A 23,947-nucleotide genomic window follows, 5' to 3' on the forward strand; every position below is an offset into this window, starting at 1 on the left:
TAATCGAAATGGACTTATGAGCCAATTATCATCATTGGCCAGTAAATCCTTGCATTCCCTGAATACACGCTCACATCGGTTTGCATCATTTTCAAGGTCCTCTAACAATGCTAACGCAGCCATTGTTAATGTCATTTTCTTCATCACTTTGCATATGGTTTTTGGTCTCTTCACACATAACACGATTGAGACCGTGTGGCGCACAAAGGAGGATTCGAATGGCACTCCTGAAAATTCAGAGCCACTTTGAATAGCTCGTACAGCAGTCACCACAACTACTCTACATTCACGTGTTGCTCATGCTGGAAACTCATTGGAATGGCAGCCAAGATGAAGGTTGCACTGCCATCTGATCATGGTCACAACATTCGCACAGCATGTCATATGCAGGTCTGACAAAGCGGGCTTGAAATCATCAGCCACGAAATCATCGGCCACCCTGCACCAATGGTGCATTCTAGCCAGCCTTCATACCAGCGGCCATTTGAGGGCAAATGGCAGACGAGTACTCATTTGACCCACTTTTGGCTGGAGTCCAGGTGCCAGCCTTGAACATCCAACGCCATTCACAGGGCACTTATAAATGCGGGGCCATTCGTGAGGCCAGCACAAATTTACAGTGCAGGACTCCACTGTCAAGCTGCAGTCCAGGTGTCAAAAGCTCAAAGGGTGGTCAGTGTGTTGTGTCCACCCCCGAGCAACACAAATGGTGTGCGAGTGTGTTGTGTCCCCCCCAGCAACAAGAATGGAGTGCGAGTGTGTCATGCCCCACACCATTATCCAACACTGTCAAGGTGCGGCTCGAACAGATGCCGGAGTGCAGTGCGATTGCTGTCCAGTGCAGCACACACATCTGGACAGCTGTCATGTCCATGATGGAACAGCTGACACCTGTGGAACACCCATCATGGTATATCCAGCATGTCCCACTGGAGGTGGAATCACTGGCCAGCAGCGTGCCCACACCAAGAGAGATAAAAAATAAAAGCCCACACAATTGCTGATAATCAAGGCCCAGGGACACCCACCGAGGCAGTCACATGATGCCAGCATACACACTCGAAGCCATCAGATGATCACACGCGCGTTCATCAGGGCGATTATCATGTCACAGCTGACCACTGTGTCATCACTACTCAAAGCAGGAGAACACATATCGTGCAATGATGAACATCACCTCTCAACACACGACTGCGATGCATGTGTGTCGCCAGACTCTCATGACATGGTGAAAAATAAAAAACAAACAAGATCACCTTTGGATCTTTGGCCACATCTCAGCACACACGTTGCCGACCTACAGCCAAGCTGGGCCATCTGAAATTATTATGTTTGATCTTTGTGATCAGCCAGCTGGCGAGACTAATGTCACATCCACCACATAAGTTATAGTCCACATGACAGAAAGAAAGAGTGGAAAAGGAAATAAATATATACATACAATAAAGGGAAAGGTGTGAACTCATTCATCAAATAAAGAGTACAGAGTGAGTGAATAATACAATAAATGAATACATAATTACATAACAAATACATATCTAAAATAAAACAATGATTAAATACATAAATAAATAACAAACATAAATAATATAAGGGAATGAAATTAATAAAGGGTATAAATAAAATGAAGTAAAATAAACAATCACAGAAAAAGGGACAGAGGGTGAGATGGGGGAGGACCACAGCGCTCCTCCTGACACGCCCACCCGCTTGCCTTTCACCAAATCAATCGTTTATTTATAGAGCCCTTTACAACACTCGAGGTAACTGAAGTGCTTTACAGCAAAAAAAAAAAAAAAAACAGAAGAAAATTAAAAACACATTAAAACAATTACAAGACAAGAAAACACAATAGAAGGTAAAATGTTACTTTTGTCAGTTTTACGTTTTGAGCCTCGTAAAAAGACCACCATCAGTTATAGAACGCATATCAGAAGGCAGTTTATTCCAGAGTCTGGGCCCAGTAACAGAGAAGGCCCAATCCCCACAGTGCTTAGACTTGGTTCTGGGGACTTCCAGTAGCAACTGATTGGTGGACCTCAAGACTCAGTCTGAGTTGTGAACATTCAGAAGTTTGGACAGATAAGAAGGGGCAAGGCCGTTTAGGGCTTTAAAAACAAACAGTAAAATTTTAAAATCAAAGAATAAACGACTGGTGTGATGTGCTGATGTCGCACTGTATTTGTTAAAAAACAGGCATGCCGCATTTTGCACCAGTTGAAGACGACAAGTGCAGTACAATGTCAGGGCGGGCACCTGCCCGGTACCTGGAGTGGCTGGACCTGCAATGCAAACTCCCAGACTAGGCTTTGGTGGAAAAGAAATCACGGTCTTTATTCCAGGCTTGGTTTCGGTACACGTGGTCAGTCAGCGCAGCAGAAGTAATAGCAGGATTAGGCAGAGATGTAGTCATGAACCAGCAGGGGTCAGAGGCACGAGCAAACACCGACATCCGGGATGAGGCAAGAGGCACGGTCGAGGTAACACAGAGCAGTAGTTGACAAAAACAGGACGGATAAATGGGCACTGGAAAGTGTACAGAGACAACAATCTGGCAGGGAAGTGAAGGACTGTGAGGTTTAAATACAGGTGGGCTAATCAGGATGTGAGATGAGGAACAGATGGTGTTAATGAGGTGCACATGAGGAGAAGGATCTAAAAACGGGGTGTGGCTTCTGGACAGAGTATGGATGGGGCAAGATTGTGAGGAAGGGAGTGCGCAAAGTGGAGTGATGTGATAGACATCTCAGCTGGTGCCAAGAGACCAGTGCAGCGAACACAATCAAATATGGGTGAGGGATGAAGACATGATGGCAGGTGCAGAGGAACAATAGCTGTAGAAACGTGCCCACGCCAGCCAGGAGTTTTGCGTGATGCACCGCACATTTCCATGAAAATTCAGTAGGTATATCTTATATATTATTTTCAATTCTAAGGTGAAACTATGCTATTATACTAAGGTATATATAAATATGTAAAAAGGAAGAGTAAAATAGAAGAGTAGAAAAGAGTACAGTAGAGCCACTTAGGTGCCTTGTCTTGAGAACCAGGGATGGTAGGTTTGAAAAGCTTCTTTATCCCATGGGAACACTCCCTACCCACCCAAGCGGCTCAAGAAAAAGGATATATATAATAATAAATAATAAGACATAAGAAAGATAAGACATCATATATATAACTGATAAATAATAAGGGTAATAAACAACATATACAAAAAATATGGTATTATATAATATACAAGAGTAGGTTTTAAAACCTAAATATTAATACAGGAGAAGATTGTAGTATAGGTATTTTAGTATGTAGACTAGTAGTAAAATTAAATTATAGTTAGTAGGCTAAGCTATAAATCTGGTATTTTATTATAGAAACAGAAGCTATGATGTAATGTGTGTCGCTATCTATCTAAAGTAACTCTGCTAGCATACTATAGGAAAATAAAAAGCATAATCTATATGCTATCAAATGGAAACCTAGGAACGTAGGTACTATATGTTATCTTTTAAAGAACACATAAACTGATGAAAAATTAAAAATCTACAGCATGTAAAATAAAATTGTAAATAACGAAAATAAGCTAGTTATAGTTAGAAGAGCTAAATTAGCCATTAATAAGCCAACCGTACCTAGCAAGCTAACAAGATAAACAAAAACGGTAATAAGTATATAAAGTATAATAGCATAGTTAAACCTTCAATAAAGGTATTAACAAACACATATAAAAATAAATGTGGACAAAAGTATGAATAAACGTGGGTTATCAAACAGAAAAGAACCAACTACAGTATACTGTAAGCTACGATGAACAGTGCTACAGCCGGCTAGATAAGCTAATGTTAGCTGTTAGGTATAACTAATAGTTTCACTTTTGATACATCTGAATATTAGCGACGAGACGGATGTATGCCACGATTTGTGCGTACCCAGATGCCCGAACCACCTCAGCTGGCTCATTTCGATGCGAAGAAGCAGTGGCTCTATTCCATGTCCCGCCCGAATCGTCCAGCTTCTCACCCTGTCCAGGAGTGTAAGCCTAGATACCCGACGGAGGAATCACTTTTGCACCGCTTGTGTCTGCAACCTTGTTTTTTCAGTTATTCCCCAAAGTTCATGATCATAGGTGAAGATGAGAGTGTAAATGGAGAGCCTCACCTTTTTGCTCACCATGACAGTCAGGTACAGCATCTGTAAAACATCAAACGCCGCCACCTGGCATTTGGATTTATGTTTAAATTAAAAGGATTATTCTAACTTTAAAGGTGGGTTTCATCATTCAAATCTGAAACAGAATATCTCAAATAAATTATTATGTACAAGAACTCCAGCAGAAGAAAAAAGAACTGTTGAAATTCTACAAGGAAAAAATGTAAAATTTGTTTAAAATGCAGAAACTAACACACTGTTTATCATTTATTTATTTATTTATTTTTCTGTTTCAGGATGTCTTTAAAAAAAGCCACCTATGAGTAGTTTACAAATGTGCCTCCGTTCAGGATGCAGATTACAATGAAGAAGCAAAATTATTGATTTAACATTGAAGACACTTGAATCACTTTAAAACTTCTTAAATGTTGTCTCACAGTCAGTGTTGGGGATTTTGTGACTTTGTGACAAACATAAAAAATACTCACTTGTGAGCTTCATTCCCCAGTCTGTAACAAGTAGTGCTGTTTTACCTCCGTTTTGTTTCTGTGACCCCTGCGTCCGCATTAGGAACACAGATTTTAGTTTGTGTTTGAGTAAATTTGGAGGAGATGGAAAATTGGTGATATTGCCACTGGTTTCACTACTTTGTTGGCAGAATTATGCACTTTGCAAATACCCATCTGTGAGTGAACATCAGCAGTGCTTCTTTGCAGCTTACTTTGGTTTTTGCAAAGTGTTTGATTCAGTCAACCGGGCTGCTTTCTGATACATCATGAAAAATTTTGCTGGATCACAAACAAGTTGCTGGACATAACAGCTGGTCAATCCTTGCATGGACTGGATGTTACGTAGGGTGGTGGAAGCAAGTGGCAAAGGTTGTTGGCAAGGAAAGTTCCACTGACCTTCACTTTAGGGGATGATGCTGTGATCTTTGTGGAATCAATACATAACCTGACTGCAGCACTTGAGAAGCTGTCTGCCTGGATGGCTGTAAGCCAGGACTCAAGATATTTCAAACACTGTGGTGTTTGCAGTGATGTGCGGCACCAGCACATACTCCCAGACCTGAGAAACATCACACTGCTACCAAGTTAGTGATTATAGTAAATCATTAAACCTCTCTTCCACAGCATGTTTATCATAGCGTTAGCTCTATGCAGACAACAAGCCAACAATGAGCCACTGCACCACAAAACTGCCAGCCTCACTCCAGACGACGCAAATAAAAAATTATTTGCCAGTCTGTATTGTTCTGGAATGTTAGGTCATTTGGTCCAAATGACCCAAGAAAGTTGGATCAATGTACATTTTCATTCTATTTATAGAATGTTGGCAAAAACAACATTCTTTGGTTCTGAGGACTTCCAGTAGCAACTGACTGGTGGACCTCAAGGCTCGGTCTGAGTTGCGAACATTCAGAAGTTCAGACAGATAAGAAGATTTGTCCCATCCTGTCTATGGCTGATGCTGAGACCCTGATCCATGCGTTTATCGCTTCTAGACTACATTACCGCAATGTTCTATTTTATGGTTTACCGCAGTCCAGCATTAGGGCTCTCCAATTGGTTTAAAATGCTGCTGCCAGACATTTGACATGAAGCAGAAGGTTTGACCACATTACAGCTATTTTGGCATCCCTTCACTGGCTTCCTGTCCCAGTGAGATCAGATTTTAAGGTTTTGCTACTAGTCTATATAATTGTTCACGGACTGGCACCTCCCTACCTAGCTGACCTAATTAAACCTTACATACCGGTCCGGGCTTTACGTTCTCAGGGTGCAGGACTACTTTGTGTCCCTCGGGTGAATAAGAAGTCTGCAGGTCATAGATCTTTCTTTTATCATGCCCCTGTGTTGTGGAATGATCTCCCAGCATCAATAAAATAGTCAGATTCTGTGGAGACTTTCAAGTCCAGACTTAAGACGCACTTATTTTCCCTTGCGTATGGCTAGCATACTGGCATAGTATAGTTCTACACTTTTTACTCTTTTAATTCATTTTATTAGGAAATGGAGTGTACCGCGGCCTCAACTTTACCTAAATTCTGGGTCTTTTAGTGAAGCTTAGGGCTAGTGGTTGGCGATCACCTTAGTATTTCCTGTTTTTCGTGTTGTTTAATGCTGGCAAATTATACTGTATTTCTTGTCTTTCTGATGCCTGATTCTGTTTTTTTCTCTGTTTAAGGTGCAGCTCCATCCAGAGATGCGTGTGGTATTTGTGCTGGAGACCCTCCTGTCCTGAGCACCAACAGCATTTCCTGTATATTCGTTTTGTGAATTGTTTCTGTAATTTATGTTTGTAGCATGGTCCAAGCAGAGGGTCACCCCTTTGAGTCCAGTCTGCTTGAGGTTTCTTACTCAGAGGGAGTTTTTCCTTACCACTGCTGCTCTGGGGGTTAGTAAGGTTAGACCTTACTTGTGTGAAGCGCCTTGAGGCAACTCTGTTGTGATTTGGCTCTATATAAATGAAAATCAATTGAAATTTAAATTCTTATACCTTATTTCTGCATACTTTGCACAGTTGTTCTGTGACTATCCCTTTGCTGCTGTAACATTGTAAATTCCCCTGCCATGGGACTAATAAAGGATTATCTTATCTTATCTTATCTTATGTATTATTCATCCAAATTGGATTTCTAATGAGCAACTGTCGGTGGGATGATGACCAGCATGCAACACCATGCTCTTTCACTGGTGTCATTCTAATTTATTAACATCTTTTCCTTCTTTTTTCTCTTCAGTGCCAAGAAAATGCAGAAGCAAGTGGAGATCAGGATGGATGAAAGTCATTTGGACACGATAGTCAAACCTCCTAACAGTCTGTGTGGTCTTTTGTGTGATAAAATCACAAAGAACATGGTTCTAACTCTCACAATCCTCGGTAAGTATAAATTCTTACAATTATTCCTTAATTTTACCACTTAATTTGTTCAAATTGGTTTACACATTGCAGAGATAACACACTTTTATGTGGACGGGTGGTCGGCATCCTAACTGGCTTTCCCATCAGCGTTTATGCTGGTGAGGAGGGTGGCATTACATAAAAAATATCACTCACTCATCTTCAACCGCTTAGTCCAGTTAAGGGTGGCGGGGGGCTAGAGCCTATCCCAGCAGTCATAGAGTGTGAGGGAGGGTACACCCTGGACAGGACACCAGTCTGTCGCAGGGCCACATATAGACAAACACAGTTACACCCGCATGCACACCTACGAACAATGTAAAGTTTCCAGTCCACCTAACCTGCGTGTCTTTTGATGTGGGAGAAAGCCAGAGCACCTGGAGAGAACCCACGCAAACATGGGGAGAACATGCAAACTCCACACAGAAAGGCCACAGGTGGGAATCGATACTATGACCTTCTCACTGTGAGGCAACAGTGCTAACCACTAAGTCACCGTGCATAACAAATATGACCTGTCAAAATGTGGATTACAGTCCTTGTGAGACAATGGCCATCATGCGTTTATTTTTAATTGCCACAACCAGTAAAGACAGTTCCCGTGCCTTTAGAAGGTGGTAGTGTGCAGTGCCTGCAGACAGTTCTAGTCACTTTGACCAATAGCAAACATCAACATGGCAGTACTCTGGTCAGTACTCTGCTGTGACCTGACCTGCCAGTATGCATGTTACGGTCTGCATACCTGGTTCTACAGGAGGTGACAGGAAGAGAGTGTGGGTCAGTACCAATGCAAGACTTACTGTCTAATGATGACTGACTAACTGGGATGGCACAAGTCCTGTGGGGATGGGAGAGAGGCAACAAGGCAGGTGAGAGCACCAGAAGCTCTGGGTTTCAAACCCACACACGGCGGTTTGCATGTGATGGTTGTTCTTTGCTGCATGGGCAATGGCAAAGTTCATATCCTGCTCAGATGTCAGACCAACCCTATTCAGGAAAAATACTGCTGTTTCCACCTGGAGAAACAAATGGAAAATGTTCTATAAACAATGCTTGACCACTACGACCTGCCTTCTAGCCTTAGCAGGGTGTTCATCTATTCTGCACTAGAAATAGGCTATGTTTAGAAAAAAAAAGTCTGGTTAGGGGTTCCTTGGAGCATCACGCAGCTATTATCACCCTGCAAGCAAGAAGTAACATTGACATTGCAAAACTCACTCTACTGGAGAGTCCCACCTGGTTGAGGCTGGTTCAGGATCCACTCTACTGGTGTGTCAGGCCTGATGGTGAAAAGCATGAAGCTGGTGTTGGATTTGCTATCAAGACATCTTTCACAGTCCATGTTGAGGAGCTACCCACTGGTCTTCTGGAACATTCCAGCCACAGACGGCATGCGAACGTGCACACAGCCGTCTGTGGCGCACAGCCATTTGTGTGTATGCACACGGCCTCTCCAGCCACAGACAGCATGTGAACGCACGTAAATATTTAGTTGATAAAATGTTCTTGCCACTATTGTTTCTGTATGAAAATGTTGGTTTTTGTCTCACACATGGACAAGTCACGTTCAGCTCATCAGATCTTTAGTTAGTGCTCCATTCGTCAATGTTCGTGCAAGACGTCGGACTTGGGAGGTTGGACAAAGTTGGACGACAATCAAACGGAACACTGACGGTATGGGAACTATGCAAACAATGAGGAACTGTCAAGACAGAAGCAAAACGGATTACGAGCGAACTGCTGTTGTCATCGGGATTCGTTCACATTTTTCAACAGTTTGAAAACTCTGACGAAGCGCCAGCTACAGGACCGAAGCTAGATGACGGTTAAATGATGTCTCCAAAAGTCAACGTAAGTCCAGATTTCTTGTTTCATTTTGGCTTCAGGGTCCTTCGTTAGTGCCGTGTGACCGGGGCTTAAGCAACCTCTCAGATAAACAAACAAAAAATGTTCCAGGTCATCTGGGATGAGGTCCAAATCCCACAGGCATTAAAAGGTGCCATAATAGTTCCACTGTACAACGTGAAGGTGACCATGGTCATTGTGGCAACTATAGCGGAGAATCCCTTTTGTCAGTTGTTGGGAAGACACTGTCATGAATAATCCTAACCAGGCCGATGTTCATAATTGCCAAGGACATAATCCCAAAAGCTACTGTGTTATTCCATCTGAAATCACCCAGTTTTGAAAAAAATTGCCAGGTCACCCTCAGCTTTATTCAGTCAATGGTTAGGGTGAAATGCCAAATTGTAGGTCTGTATCTTGAAAATGTAAGAGTGTTCCATGATGCATAACATGACGCACATCCAAAATGTACAAACCTAACTGCTTTTCAAAATAGCTGACGCACAAAATGTCCTTGTATTTGGTAATACTAGCTGATCTTTTACAGCTGTCTAATTGAAAAATCCATCTGATCCTTTTATAGGTGTTTAATTGATAAAAACCAATCAGCATGATGGAGCACTGTTTTTATTGCACGACACTACACTATATTACAGACATAAACACACACTATAAGATTTTTACATAACAACCTTGAATGCAACGCAAACAGACGCCCGCCTACTTCACTTTTGCAGCCAATCACATAGCCACTGATTCACGGCCTTGACTCAAGAATAAAAGTTAGATGACAAAGGAAATTGGGGTTCTTTGTCCCAGTTGTTTGCATGTGACCTGGTGAAAAGATCCCAGTGCTGAGATGACGTTATGTATCAGTGTAAGAACTCTTTCAATACAACATCTAAACTTTAAAGTCCGTTTCCTGTCCAGTTCTTTTGGGGATCACTCACCGTGATCAAAGAACCTAACAGAAACTTTTGAAGTTACACCCTTTGGAAATTTTTGTGAATTTTTCACATATCATGAAAACTAGGGATGAGCGAGTACACCACTATCTGTATCTCTGTCTGTTCAACCATCTAAATTATCTGTATCTGTACTTGGAATGGGTGGGGCAGAAACTGGAAGTGGGTGTGGTTTAACCAGAAATGGGTGGGGCTGCAATCAGTACATTATTTTAAGCCTGAAATTGATATGGATTGATCAGAATTTGCTATATTTATTGTTTATTTGAAAACTATTTTCAGAACAGCCTCACAATTGAGATTCAAATCAATGATTTTGATCACAAAAGTAAGAGAATATCAATGCTATCATGGTAGCAACAAGTTTTCTATGAACTCAGAACATGAATATTCTTAAGTGTATGAATGAACAACAGAACAGCCTCAGAATTGACATTTAATGGCTCATTTGAAACCATCGGGTTCCCCTCATGATGTGGTCCCCCCCACTTTTTTAAGTGGCAGTCTGTTCTGACCATTATAAACAGCAGCCTATCCTCCGGTGTTGTCCCTGTTAGTTTTAAACACACAGTCGTTCAGCCTTTGTTGAAGAAGCCTGGCCTCGACAACACTGAACTATCAAACTTTAGGCCTATCTCCAAGTTGCCATTTGTCTCCAAGATCCTGGAGAAAACTGTCTATGCACAACTTTTAACTTACCTTGATGAACATAATATTTCAGAGGTTTTTCAGTCTGGTTTTAAAATGTTGCATAGCACAGAAACTGCCCTTTTAAAGGTTTTTAATGACATTTTAATGGCAAATGATAGTGGTAACCATGTCATTCTTGTCCTGCTTGACCTGACTGCTGCTTTTGATACAATTGACCACAACATACTGATAAATCGTTTGCAGCAGCTTGTGGGCATTGGTGGTAGTGCCCTGGACAGGTTCAGGTCCTACTTAACTGGTAGGACTATGTGCGTTGGCCTTGGGGTTTGTGAGTCCTCCTCCGCTCCACTTTTATATGGGGTCCCACAGGGTTCAATTCTTGGAGTCCTACTCTTCTCCCTGTATTTGCTTCCCCTGGGGTCCATTCTCAGAAAGCATGGCATCAGCTACCACTGCTATGCTAAAAAAAATGATGCCTCTTCTCTTCAGCCCCTTTTGTCCTGTCTTGAGGATGTTAAAGCCTGGATGGCATTGAATTTTCTTAATTTTAATGAAAAGAAAACAGAGGTTATTGTTTTTGGCCCTAGCAGCTCCTGTTCTTCCTCACCTGTTGATCTGGGGCCTTTGTCAACCTTTTCGAAATCTACTGTAACAAACCTGGGTTTTAAGATGGACAATGATTTTAAACTGGACCACCAAATCAGTGCAGTAGTCAGATCAAGTTTCTTTCACTTAAGGCAGCTTGCTAAGGTTAAGCCTTTTCTTGCACATCGGCACTTTGAAACAGCAATCCATGCTGTTATTACCTCCCGGCGGGATTACTGTAATGCACCTTATTATGGAATTAGCCGGTCCTCCCTTGCACATCTCCAGCTAGTTCAGAATGCTGCTGCCCGTCTGCTAACTGGTGCACGTAAGAGGGAGCACACTCCCTCCACTGGCTGCCTGTGCATTTTAGAATTCATTTTAAGATTCTTTTATTTGTTTTTAAATCTTTAAATGGCCTTGCCCCACCCTACCTCTCTGAGCTGCTTCATTGTTACGCCCCTGCTCACCACCTCCGGTCAGCTGATCAGCTCCTCCTGGAGGTGCCGAGGTGCAAGCGTATGCTCAGAGGGGACCAAGCTTTTTCTGTTGTGGCTCCAAAGATGTGGAACGAGTTACCGCTCCACATCAGGCAGGCCTCTTCACTTTTTGTTTTTAAAACTAATCTTAAAACCCACTTTTATGCATCAGCTTTTAACCCGGAATGAGATCTTGATCTGTTTTGGTTGTTTTAACTGATTGTACTTGTTTTAGTTAAAAAATTTTTTTGGGGGGGGGGGCTTGTATTTAATTTGTACTTTGTGGTTTGTTACCTTTTATATGTCCCCTTGTGTACAGCACTTTGTTTCAGCTGCAGCTGTTTTTTTTAAAGTGCTTTATAAATAAAGTTGATTTGATTTGATTAAATGTAGAGGAAATTATGAACCACTAAGAATGCATGAACAAGAGTTGTCATACTCAACACAACTTTATTATTATTATTATTATTTTTAATTTTATAATCAAACTGTGATTTTTTTTTCCAATTATTTATTTTTACTACCTAATGTTCTTTGGCATTTTTCTTCACACAAAGTTAAACAATGTTGATTGCGTGTGTGTTCATGTGCATGTGTGTGTGACTGAGTGAGAGGGGGAGAGGTTGTTCTAAGACTGTTTTTTTTTTTTTTATGATCTGTGTGAACCTGCCTGGAAAGCCTGGAAGTTGTGGAAAGTCCTAAGCAAACAGTTGCCCAGTGAAGATCATTAGGATCATACATGCATTCCAAGGGGATATGAAGTATGATCTGAATTCAGCTCTGTACCTGAGAAACTGGGAGCAGCTGAAAAATGAACAGCATACGTAAATGACCTTTTGTGTTTTGTTTTTTTACCTGTATAAAATTATCACACTTTGGGTTTGTATGTATGACACAGACAATTAGATCAGTTTAGTTAAGAGCTTTCAGCATGTCTCTGACTGGTCTGTTCTCAGGTGTGTTTCTGGGTTCGACTGCTGGAATGCTGTTGCGCCACATATCACCTCTACCTCCTGATGTCATTATGATCATCGGCTTCCCTGGGGAGATCTTAATGAGGATGCTGAAGATGCTCATTTTGCCTCTGATTGTTTCCAGTCTTGTTACAGGTGGGTCTGGTCAAAGAGCTACTGGGAATCTTGTCCTCAGTTTGTTGGTGGAATGATGTTGTCTGCTGGTGCTCATTATGTCTCACCACTAAAGGACAAAACGATGAACCTGAAAAATACTTCATAAAAACCTTCTTGTTTTGTTTTTTCTAAGTGGCTCAGAGTGTGTGCTGTTACGTCCATAAAGTCCAATTTGAAAAATTTACCTTTAGCTGAGCTTACAGGACAATTCTAGAATACACTGGACGCGAGATGGACTCCACTGTAGGAACAGATCCAACGAGTGGCTTGATGACTCCTCCGACAGTGGACTGGAACCGTTACTGACTGCCACAATTTTTTTTCCTGATTTCTTATAGTGTTTCTTAAAGCCAGAAAGTTGCCATTTGAAATGACTTTAGTTTTGTGTCATGTCTGTGATCTGCTTTTTTTCTACAAAATTAAACAACTGAATGAACATCCTCTGAGGCCGGTGATTCCATAATTTTTGCCAGGGGTTGTATAACCTGAACTGCATTAAGAAATGTGTAATCATAAAATAATTTTGTCATGATGATGAAAATCAGCAAAATTAAATTAATTGTTTGAACGTACGAGGTCTGTCAATAAAGTATAGGTACTTTTTATTTTTTTCAAAAACTATATGGATTTCATTCATATGTTTTTACGTCAGACATGCTTGAACCCTCGTGCGCATGCGTGAGTTTTTCCACGCCTGTCGGTGACGTCATTCGGCTGTGAGCACTCCTTGTGGGAGGAGTCGTCCAGCCCCTCGTTGGAATTCCTTTGTCTGAGAAGTTGCTGAGAGACTGGCGCTTTGTTTGATCAAATTTTTTTCTAAACCTGTGAGACACATCGAAGTGGACACGGTTCGAAAAATTAAGCTGGTTTTCAGTGAAAATTTTAACGGCTGATGAGAGATTTTGAGGTGATACTGTCGCTTTAAGGACTTCCCATGGTGCGAGACGTCGTGCAGCGCTCTCAGGCGCCATCGTCAGCCTGTTTCAAGCTGAAAACCTCCACATTTCAGGCTCTGTTGATCCAGGACGTCGTGAGAGAACAGAGAAGTTTCAGAAGAAGTTGGTTTCAGCATTTTATCCGGATATTCCACTGTTAAAGGAGATTTTTTTAATGACGGATTGCAGCGTCGGCTCGCAGCCACCGCGACGCTCCGCCACAGGAAAAACACCTCTGTTGGAAGCCTTAAGGACAAGTTGGAACATGTCCAGCTGTTAAACAATTTCTCATATACTCACTCCACTGAAAGCCATCAAAAGCCGCCTGGATTTTACAAATGGTTATCAACACGGAGGTGTTTTTCCTGTGCCGCCTGACCAGCTTAATTTTTCGAACCGTGTCCACTTCAATGTGTCTCACAGGTTTAGAAAAAATTTTGATCAAACAAAGCGCCCGTCTCTCAGCAACTTCTCAGACAAAGGAATTCCGACGACGGGCTGGACGACTCCTCCCACAAGGAGTGCTCACAGGTGGATGACGTCACCGACAGGCGTGGAAAAACTCACGCATGCGCACGAGGGTTCAAGCATGTCTGACGTAAAAACATATGAATGAAATCCATATAGTTTTTGAAAAAAATTAAAAGGACCTATACTTTATTGACAGCCCTCGTACCTCATTCACATACCAATGATTATACTGATTAGCTTATTGGTATGTTTACACTCCATACTGGTAATTGCACAAAGCGATGAGTGTGAGAAGCGCTGGTACGTACTGTAATCCAAAGCGAGAGCAGAGATTGCAATACACAAGTGAAATTCTTCTCTAACAGGTGAGTTAAGCTGTGGCTGCTGACATCGCTTACTTTGATATTAATAACTGTATGAATGTTAGAGAATTGACATGTAATTTACATTTTTGCCGTAGCCAGGTATCACAATATTGTGAAGACCTTCATCTCAGGCGTTATTACGTTAACTATGCTGGGTGGGAAAAGTAAACTCATTCCTCCTGATGAGGTCAACCACAAACATTAGCCCTACACCATCAAGGCAGTCCTGTGTTACTGAATCACTGCCATTCAACATATGGACAATGTCTCTCCTTCCTCTCTGTCTTTCAGCCATCTTGTCTGTTTAAGACACTCTTAGGCTTCTCAAAAGTCCTCCTCCTTCCTCTTAACAGTTTATCACCTTTCACACTCTTAAGGCCTGAGCTGCTTTGTGGATAACTTTTATCTTACCAAGTGAACATTCTAATGGCCCCTTCACACATAACATGATTGAAGCCGACTGATGCCCAAAGGAGGTATCGCATGCCACTTGTGAAAAATTGGAGCCACCTTGAACGCATCATACAGCTGTTGCCACAACCATTCGCGCACACCAGCGGCTGAAAGACGAGTGCCATGTGAGTGCCCATTCGACTCCCCCTCTCGGTAGGTGTTGGTCTAATTCCAGGTACCCACACAGAAACATCCAACACCACTCACTGGGCACGTAGAAAAGGCAGTGCTATTCACATTCCCAGCACGATAGCGGAGTGCAGATGACCACATTCGAGCTGTCTGTGAAAATTGTCTAAGTGCCACATGAGTGTTCCATTACTGAGCAACACATCTGTCAAGCAAGTGTGTCCCCCAACACATGTGGTGTGTGAGTGTGTCGCCAACCCACAACACATGCGGCGTGCGGGGGAGCACACTTGCATGACATGCTGATAATGATGTACAGACAAGATCACATGGGGATCGGCCAGCCACATCTGAGCACGCACACCACACCAAGGCACCTCTCAGCTGATCGCCGGCCAGCCACTCACTGATAGCTGGAAATGATGGCTCACTGCACACGATGTGTTAAAGTAAAAACACAGAGAACACAGGCAGGACAAGTATATAAATAAAGATTACAATAACTACATATATAATTACATAACAAATAACTAAAATAAGTAGCCCTGTGCCCTGAGAATGTGCAGGGCTACTTTGTGTCCCTAGGGTGAATAAAAAATCTGCGGGTCACAAAGATTTCTCTTATCGTGCCCCTGTTCTGTGGAATGATCTCTGTGCATCAATAAAACAGTCAGATTCTGTAGACACTTTCAAGTCCAGACTTAAGATGCACTTGTTTTCCCTTTCATGTGGCTAGCATACTGGCATAGTATGTTACTATGCTTTCTACCCTCTTAAATTCCATTCATTCATAAACAGAGTGGGCCGTGGCCTCAACTTTATCTAAAGTCTTGGCCTGTCAGTGAAGCTGAGGGCTTGTGGCCACCAATCACCTTAGTATTTCTTCTGTATTTCTTATTGCTTAATGCTGACACATTATACTGTATTTGTTGTCTTTCTGCTGCCTGATTCTGTTTTTTTTTGTTTCTGTTTGAGGTTGTCTTCTTCTGCAGGCCTCCCATCCTGTGCACAAGCATGGACTCCCAAAATTTCCCCAAATTTCCTGTATATGCATATTCTCAATTGTGTCAGTAGCATGGCCTAAGCAGAGGGTCACCCCTTTGAGTCTGGTCTGCTTGAGATTTCTTCCTCATGTCATCAGAGGGAGTTTTTCCTTACCACTGTCGCCTGTGTGCTTGCTCTAGGGGTTGATAAGGTTAGACGTTACTTGTGTGAAGTGCTTGAGGCAACTTTGTTGTGATTTGGCACGATATCAATGAAAATAAATTGAATTAAATTGAATAATAATCATAGAACAAAAAAACAGTGCCAAAGAAAGAGTGTCACTTTGCTCTGTGCACTGATCAAAAAGGTGGGTGTGTCTGCAAACAGCTGCAGCTGTTGGGATCTGTGGACCTGGAAGTCACAACTGGAGAACACGTATCGTGTTATGACGGACATGACCTTACAACTCTCCACCATGGGGCGCATGCGGGTGCATGTTGTCCTCATGTAGAAATACATAAAAACATATATCGTCTTTGCAATGGCCTGGAGCGACCGCACAGCGCACACATCGGCAGCCTGTGCCAGGTGAAGAGGACCGTCTGATCATGTGTACACTCAGCTAGTGATTTGAATGTCACGTCACCCAAGTCAGCTATGGTCCACATGAAGTGGTGTCCTTCAGCGCACCCTCACTGGACATGATAAGAGCGCACTGCTTCATTCATGTCATTTCATGTCTTTTCGGCCAGTTTCTGCTTCTTTCGCCCAACTTTGTGTTATGTCTGAAGGGGCTCTAATAAATGTCTTAGTATTTAAGGAATTCTAAGATTTTCTGAGAATGACATCACTAAGAGCTACTTTTAGCCTTATGATGATTTATGAATATGGGCCCTGTAGTTTACAGAAACTAGGACATATTCCTCAAATTGTGTTCTGATTCACACTTTATGTTTTATTTTGGAAATAAAACACATTTTAGATTACTTTTCTTTCATGAACAACTTCATTTAATATCTCATCAACAGGACTGGCTGGTTTGGATGCCAAATCCAGCGGACGCCTTGGCACCAGGGCCATGGTTTATTACATGTCAACAACAGTGATAGCTGCCATCCTGGGTGTGATCCTGGTGTTGCTCATCCATCCAGGCAACCCCAAGCTCAGGGCTAATCTCGGACAGGGAAGGAAGAATGATGATGTCTCCAGTTTGGATGCTTTCTTTGATCTCATCCGTAATCTTTTCCCAGAAAACTTGGTCCAGGCCTGCTTCCAACAGGTAGGAGTTCCAGCCATTGTTTTTGTGAACTATGTAGTCTTTTCCTTCTGCCAGAGCTCTTTGTCCTTAATCCCCCCTCCCCCTCATTTCCAGGTACAGACAATTGTCAGTGCTGTGCCAACAAACAGGACAAATGGACCAACCCAGCTTATACTGAAGAGGTCACTTCAGTTCAAGAGTGGCATGAATGTCCTCGGTAAGGAATGCACAAATACAAACACATCACACTGGAAACTAGAAGGTGGTACTCAAACAGTTGCCAAATCCTAGACATGTCATATCTAGTCCAGAAACCACACTCAATCCTGATTAACACCAAAACTGGGTTCTTCTTCTTCATGACGTTTCCACCAATGACCATGGAGGTTAGCTGGTAACATTTTGACTAATGCTGCTAACAGAGACACAATAAAATTCAACTGAAAACATAATGGTGGACACAATCATGTCAATGATCTTGTTGGTGATCACAAAATGATCTAATTTAAACATAAAATTGATGTTCCACACTCCTCAATCTGATGCTGACCTACAAGAAATACCAACAATGACTCCACAAAATTTTTTAAATTTATTTATCATGGAAAAATATGCTAAAACGGAATCACAAGGCAGCACAAAATACATACTGACATAATGATTTAATTTTGCACTTACAGCTATTAACACCATCACATTACCATGCACCATCTATTGTACAATTATTAATATATATCACCCACAAAAATGTCTCCACGCCAAAGCAATAAAGTTTTTTGTTTGCCCACGCAATTTAACACTTGTTATTTTGGATCTAAATAAATCAGGCCCTTAGTATTTAATCCTCAGGTTAAAGTAGTTAGAGTCAACTTACCGTAAAAGTGATCCAAGATCATTCACTATATACCCGCTTACTCCAATTAAGTGCCACAGAGGGCTGGAGCCTATCTCATCAGTATTAGGGTGTGATGTGGGTTACACCCTGGACAGGATGCCAGTCTATCAAAGGGCCACCCATGCACACGCCTACAGTGAATTTAAAGTTTCCATCTCACCTCATGCATGTCTTTTGGATGTGGGAGGAAGCTGGAGCACTCGAAAGACGCTCACACAAACACGGGGAGAACATGCAAACTCCAAGTGGGAAACTTCTCTCTGAAGCAACAGTGATCACAACCACATGCACAACTAAAACCACATGCTGTCGATCCAAGATCATATTTGACAAAGTAATACACACAGGAAAAAACAAATACTTGAATGGAATCCATGCTACATTGAGATAAAGATATGGGGTATACAGGAACATATACCCTGCCATCTTGTCTCTTTTATCCATCCATCCATCCATCCATCCATCCATCCATCCATCCATCCATCCATCCATCCATCCATCCATCCATCCAGTTTCCAACAATGATTTGGGGGTGAGTGGTGATGGCAGTTGGCCAGCCAAGGCAGCCTTTTACTTTTCTTAACCGTATTATCCAGTTCTTCCTAATGGACCACAAGACCTACCTATCTCAGATAGGAAACAAAATTCTTTTTTTTTTTCTCCCCCTGGGTTCTCCTCTCAGCTGATTATGCCTGAAACACCTACAGAGGGAGTTGACCAGAAGGTATCCTAGTAAATTGCCCAATATAAATTAATTTCTACCTTTCTGGATGAAGGGGCAGCATTTCCACTCTGAACTCCTTGAAAATCTCAGATGTCTTTACTTTGTTTGGAAGGGTGATTCCTGCCATTGTTTCTGTCATTACTATGTCTCTGGCTAATTTTAACCCTAATCCTAACCATAGCCCCAAATACCCCCTTGTATCACCCCAAATTTTGTGATACCATCACAAAAATCTACTATTCTTTGTGATGGTATCAGAAACTAATAGATTAAATCAGTTTTCATGATGCCATCATAAACTTGACGTGAGATTGGGTTGGAAAAATCCCACATTTGTGAATAAAAAATAATAATTATAATGACTATTTATGTAGGACTTTCACAGGAATGAAAGCACTCATCAAAATCAGCTATAATAATAAAACAAGTGCTAACAATGCACAAAAATCCCAAATGAAAGAGCTGATAATACAGAAAAATTGTGATTTTATAGTCCAGCGCGACTTATACTGCGGTACAAGTTATATATGGGTTTTTCCGCTTCAAGAGGCATTTTTAAACAGGTAAAACTTATACTCTGGAAAATACAGTAGTTATTGTTATAAATACATGTCTGATGTTTCAGTATGTAAATCACACTGGAATATAAGTCAAAGTAACTTATACTACAGAAGATACTGTGCTGAGCTTTACAAGTCTCATCCAGACTACTTCATACTTGGCTGCATAAAGTTCCAGTGAGGTCACATTCTGAAGAAACCATCAGATCATCAGTAAACTTTGGAATCTTTCTCACTATCTTCATAAACAGTTGTTGGGCTTTGATGGAGGTACATGATGCTCCGTACCTTCCAGTTTCCATGTGGACATCAAAAACCTGATTACCCATCATTGTATGATTTGTTCCAGAACAGCATTTAAATACTTTTGCATCAGCAACATCAGTAAAGCAATTTTTCTTTGCACAGGCTGTACTTTCATTGTGTTTCTTTCAGGACTGATTGGTTTTTTTGTTGCTTTTGGAGTCATTATGGGGAAAATGGGAGAGAAGGCCAAGCTGATGCTGGACTTTTTCAACATCCTCAATGAAATTGTCATGAAGCTCGTCAGTGCAATTATGTGGTAAGTGAGACACACTGCTGTAAAACTCCACATTGAATAAAACTGCCAAACTGCTCTGTGCTCCCAAAATATCACATTCAGAATATGCCACAAGCAAACACCAAAAAGAAATTTTTTTTTGTTAGTATCCATGAGAACACAGAGCAGTTTGTACTTTGTGAACATACGGAAGACTACCATGAAAATTTGTGTGCACGTCCTCCTACTGCACATATGACATACAGTACAGCGTGTTTGACCTTATGTCTCCTTCAGGTACTCACCTCTCGGTATTGCCTGCCTCATCTGTGGGAAAATCATCTCGATTGCTAACTTGGAAGTGGTTGCAAGACAGCTGGGGATGTACATGGTCACTGTGATCGTGGGCCTCATCATCCACGGAGGCATTTTTCTTCCAATGATTTATTTCGTAATTGTTAAAAAAAACCCCTTCAAGTTCTTCATGGGAATTTTCCAGGCTTGGGTCACGGCTCTTGGAACAGCATCCAGGTATAAAGTGTTCCTCCTCTTTACTTCTGTCCTTCTGGCGAGCACAATATTAAAGTCTCATTCATAAAGTCCCCAGTAACTGCAGGGATTTATTTATTTTTTTTTTTACATTCACATTATCATAATGGAGTAGTTTTTACTGCAAGGACCTTTTCCGGCAACTGAGTGTAAACAGTCACCAACAAAACAACAGCAACACAGTACTGTTACTGTGGCTGTGAAATGCAAGAACAACAGAAAAAACACACAAAACATTGAAGTAAACACAATCAAACAAGAAACATGCTGTGGTCCTGACGTGTAGACAACAACCACTCCTCCAACCCCCCCCCCCACCACCACCACCAAAAAACTGCAATAAATACCAGAAAATACTGTGGTCCTGAAGTGCAAAGACAACAACCCGCCCCCCCCCCCCCACACACACACACACAAAACTGCAGTAAACACAGTAATACCAGAAATATAATGTGGTCCTGAAGTGCAAAGACAACAACCACCCCTCTAATACCCCACCCCCCAAAAACTGCAGTAAACACACAGTAATTCCAGAAAATACTGTGGTCCTGAAGTGCAAAGGCAACAACCACCCCTCCAACACCCCCCCACAAAAACTGCAGTAAACACAGCAATACCAGAAATATAATGTGGTCCTAAAGTGCAAAGACAACACCCCCCCCCCCCCCCCCCAAAAAAAAAAAACTCCACTAAACACACAGTAATACCAGGATATACTGTGGTTCTGAAGTGCAAAGACAACAACTACCCCTCCAACACCCCCTCCCCCAAAACCGCAGTAAACACAGTAATACCACAGACATAATGCAGTGCAAAGACAACAACCACCCCCCCCCCCCCCACCAAAAAAAAAAAAAAAAAAACTGCAGTAAACACCATAATACCAGAAATATCTGTGGTCCTGAAGCAAACATTTCAAAGTCACTTTAAATGTACAATGACTGATTTTTTTTTTTTTTTTTTTCCTGCCAGTAGATGTTGCACAACCACCACAGTCCATGACATCAACAAAGCTTTACCCCTTGGCCACTCCTCCCCAAGCCTCCCTCTTCTGCACTTAGCAGAAACAGCAGTTGGAGCCTTTTGACAGATCTAATGGCTCTTTGTGTAGGAAAAGCCAGATGGACGTGGATTGTAGTTCAAATACATTCTTAACCAGATGTATTTCTAGCCTCAAAATGTGATTTTTGAATGTATTTCTGGAAAGTCCCTGCTCTTTCATGTAAGTGGGTGGCGAGTACTGCTGTCTACATAAGCATGGAGAGAGGCAATGGTTGTGCAGGCCACTAAATGTGCACACATGGAAATCTCATTGCACTAAACATGCATGTGTGGGCAGAAGGAGAATGTAAACTGGAGACAAAAAAGCTCCGGGTACAGAGAGAGTGTTGTTTCATTTTCTGCACAGGATGTGTAAAATATGTCAGAGCACTCAAAACATAACGACATAGCATGTGAAAATAAAAAAATAAAAAAAAATCAACAAATCATTTCACAAAGCTCATTAACAAAACAGAAAATTTTAGAGCCACATCAATAAATCAACAATAAAAGGGGCTTGATAGAATGCCCAAAGAGTTCACGTGTTTTGTGGACTTGGGAAAGGCATTAGCGTCCTGTCGGAGTGCTGTGGGAGAATGGGGTACTAGGACTGCTGCAATGAGCAATCCAGTGTCTATACAAAGAAAGTAGAAGCGGTGTCCCTATTGTCTGCAAAGCATCAGATCTGTTCCAGATTGCTGGTGGACTCCACCAGAACTGTCCCTTGTAACAACCCTGTTCATGATTTTAATGGACAGGATTTCAAAGGACAGTCAGAGACTGGAGGGTATCCAGTTTGGTGACCTCAGAATCACATCTCTACCACTCCTATCCTTACCTATGGTCACGAGCTTTGGGTAGTTGAAGACATGAGGTAACAAAGTTAACACCTTTCTAAAAGTTCATTAACAAGACAAAAATAAGAGCACAACCTTTCAGGCCCCTTCACACATAACATGATTGAAGCCGACTAGCGCAATGCCTGGTACACTTGCCGCTACAACTATTTGCACACACCAGCGGCTGAAAGACAGAGTGTGCCCTGTGAGAGCCCATTCAATCCCTCTCGTGGCAGGTGTCGGCCAAATTCCAGGTGACACACACGAACATCCAACACCATTCGCTGGGCACTTAGAACATGTGTGGCCATTCGCGCTATTAGCACGAAAATAGTGAGCAGATGACCACTTTCCAGCTGGATGTGAAATTTGTCTAAGTGGCCCCATGAGCGTGGTATTGCAAAAAAGAAACACACGTGGCGTACCAGAGTGTCTGCTCCCTCTGCAACACACGTGCTGTTTGCGTGAATCGCGCATGTGTTGCTCCCCCATCCACAACACATATGACATGCTGGGGGGGGAGCACTTGCATAAACTGCTGATATGGATGTATAGATGGGGAGCGACCAGCCACGCCAGAGCGCACACAGCACAGCAAGCCTCCTCCCAGCTGCTGACCAGAGCCTCACTGACAACTACAAATGATGGCTCAGTGCACACAATGTGTCACATTAAAAACACAGAGATCACAGCCAGGACAGGTATATTAATAAGTACTACACTACCTACATACACAATTACATAACAAATAACTAAAAAAATGATCACATAACACAGAAACAGAGTGAACATTGGTGTGTGCACTGGATGGACAGGGGGTGTGTCCGCCGACATCAGTAGCTGTTAAGATCTCTGCTCCTGGACGTCTCAGCTGGGGAACACGTTCCGTCTTTTGACGGACATGGCCTTACAACTGTCCACTGTGATGCACGTGTGTATGCTTGCTGTCCTCATGTGGACATACATACAAACATATATTGCTATTGTGACAGGCTGCAGTGAGCAAGCGCATGGCATGCACATTGACAGCTCTCCCAGGGGAAATGGATGATCAGATGATAACATGCAGCCAGCGATGTGAATGCCACGTCACCCACATGAGCTTGTTCCACATGACTTGGTGTCTGTCCTGCAGCGCGCCGTCCACAGGACACACGTGTCGGGCCGGACACACGTGCAGATGTGGACATGATAAGAGCACACTGCTTCATTTATGTCATGTCATGACTGTACATCTATGACAGGGGTGGCCAAGTTCGGTCCTCGAGAGCCACCTTCCTGACACTCTTAGTTGTCTCCCTGCTCCAACACACCTGAATCCAATGAAAGACTCGTTAGCAGTCTTTTAATGAGCCTTTCATTGGATCCGGGTGTGTTGGAGCAGGGAAACAACTAAGAGTGTCAGGAAGGTGGCTCTCGAGGACCGAACTTGGCCACCCCTGGTCTATGACCATGGGTCATCTACAGAGGAACAGACAGTTCATACTTGTATCGTCCGCTCGATAAGAGGGATTCAATAAAA

General features: G+C 42.3%; 1 protein-coding gene across 2 annotated transcripts in view; it reads left to right on the forward strand.

The window, feature by feature from the left end:
- LOC117523189 (excitatory amino acid transporter 2-like) overlaps window positions 1-23,947 on the forward strand; it is an 88,860-nt gene that overhangs the window by 42,236 nt on the left and 22,677 nt on the right. The window contains exons 2-7 of one of the 2 annotated variants that reach the window (XM_034184645.1): window positions 6,887-7,026; window positions 12,529-12,681; window positions 17,068-17,318; window positions 17,412-17,514; window positions 19,912-20,038; window positions 20,294-20,527. In XM_034184645.1, the coding sequence (XP_034040536.1) occupies window positions 6,887-7,026; window positions 12,529-12,681; window positions 17,068-17,318; window positions 17,412-17,514; window positions 19,912-20,038; window positions 20,294-20,527 (1,008 nt within the window). Of the gene's footprint in view, window positions 1-6,886; window positions 7,027-12,528; window positions 12,682-17,067; window positions 17,515-19,911; window positions 20,039-20,293; window positions 20,528-23,947 lie in introns of both variants that reach the window. The other variant, XM_034184636.1, reaches the window with a different exon arrangement.

This window comes from Thalassophryne amazonica, chromosome 2 (assembly GCF_902500255.1).
Source record: "Thalassophryne amazonica chromosome 2, fThaAma1.1, whole genome shotgun sequence".
Taxonomy (NCBI): Eukaryota; Metazoa; Chordata; class Actinopteri; order Batrachoidiformes; family Batrachoididae; genus Thalassophryne; species Thalassophryne amazonica.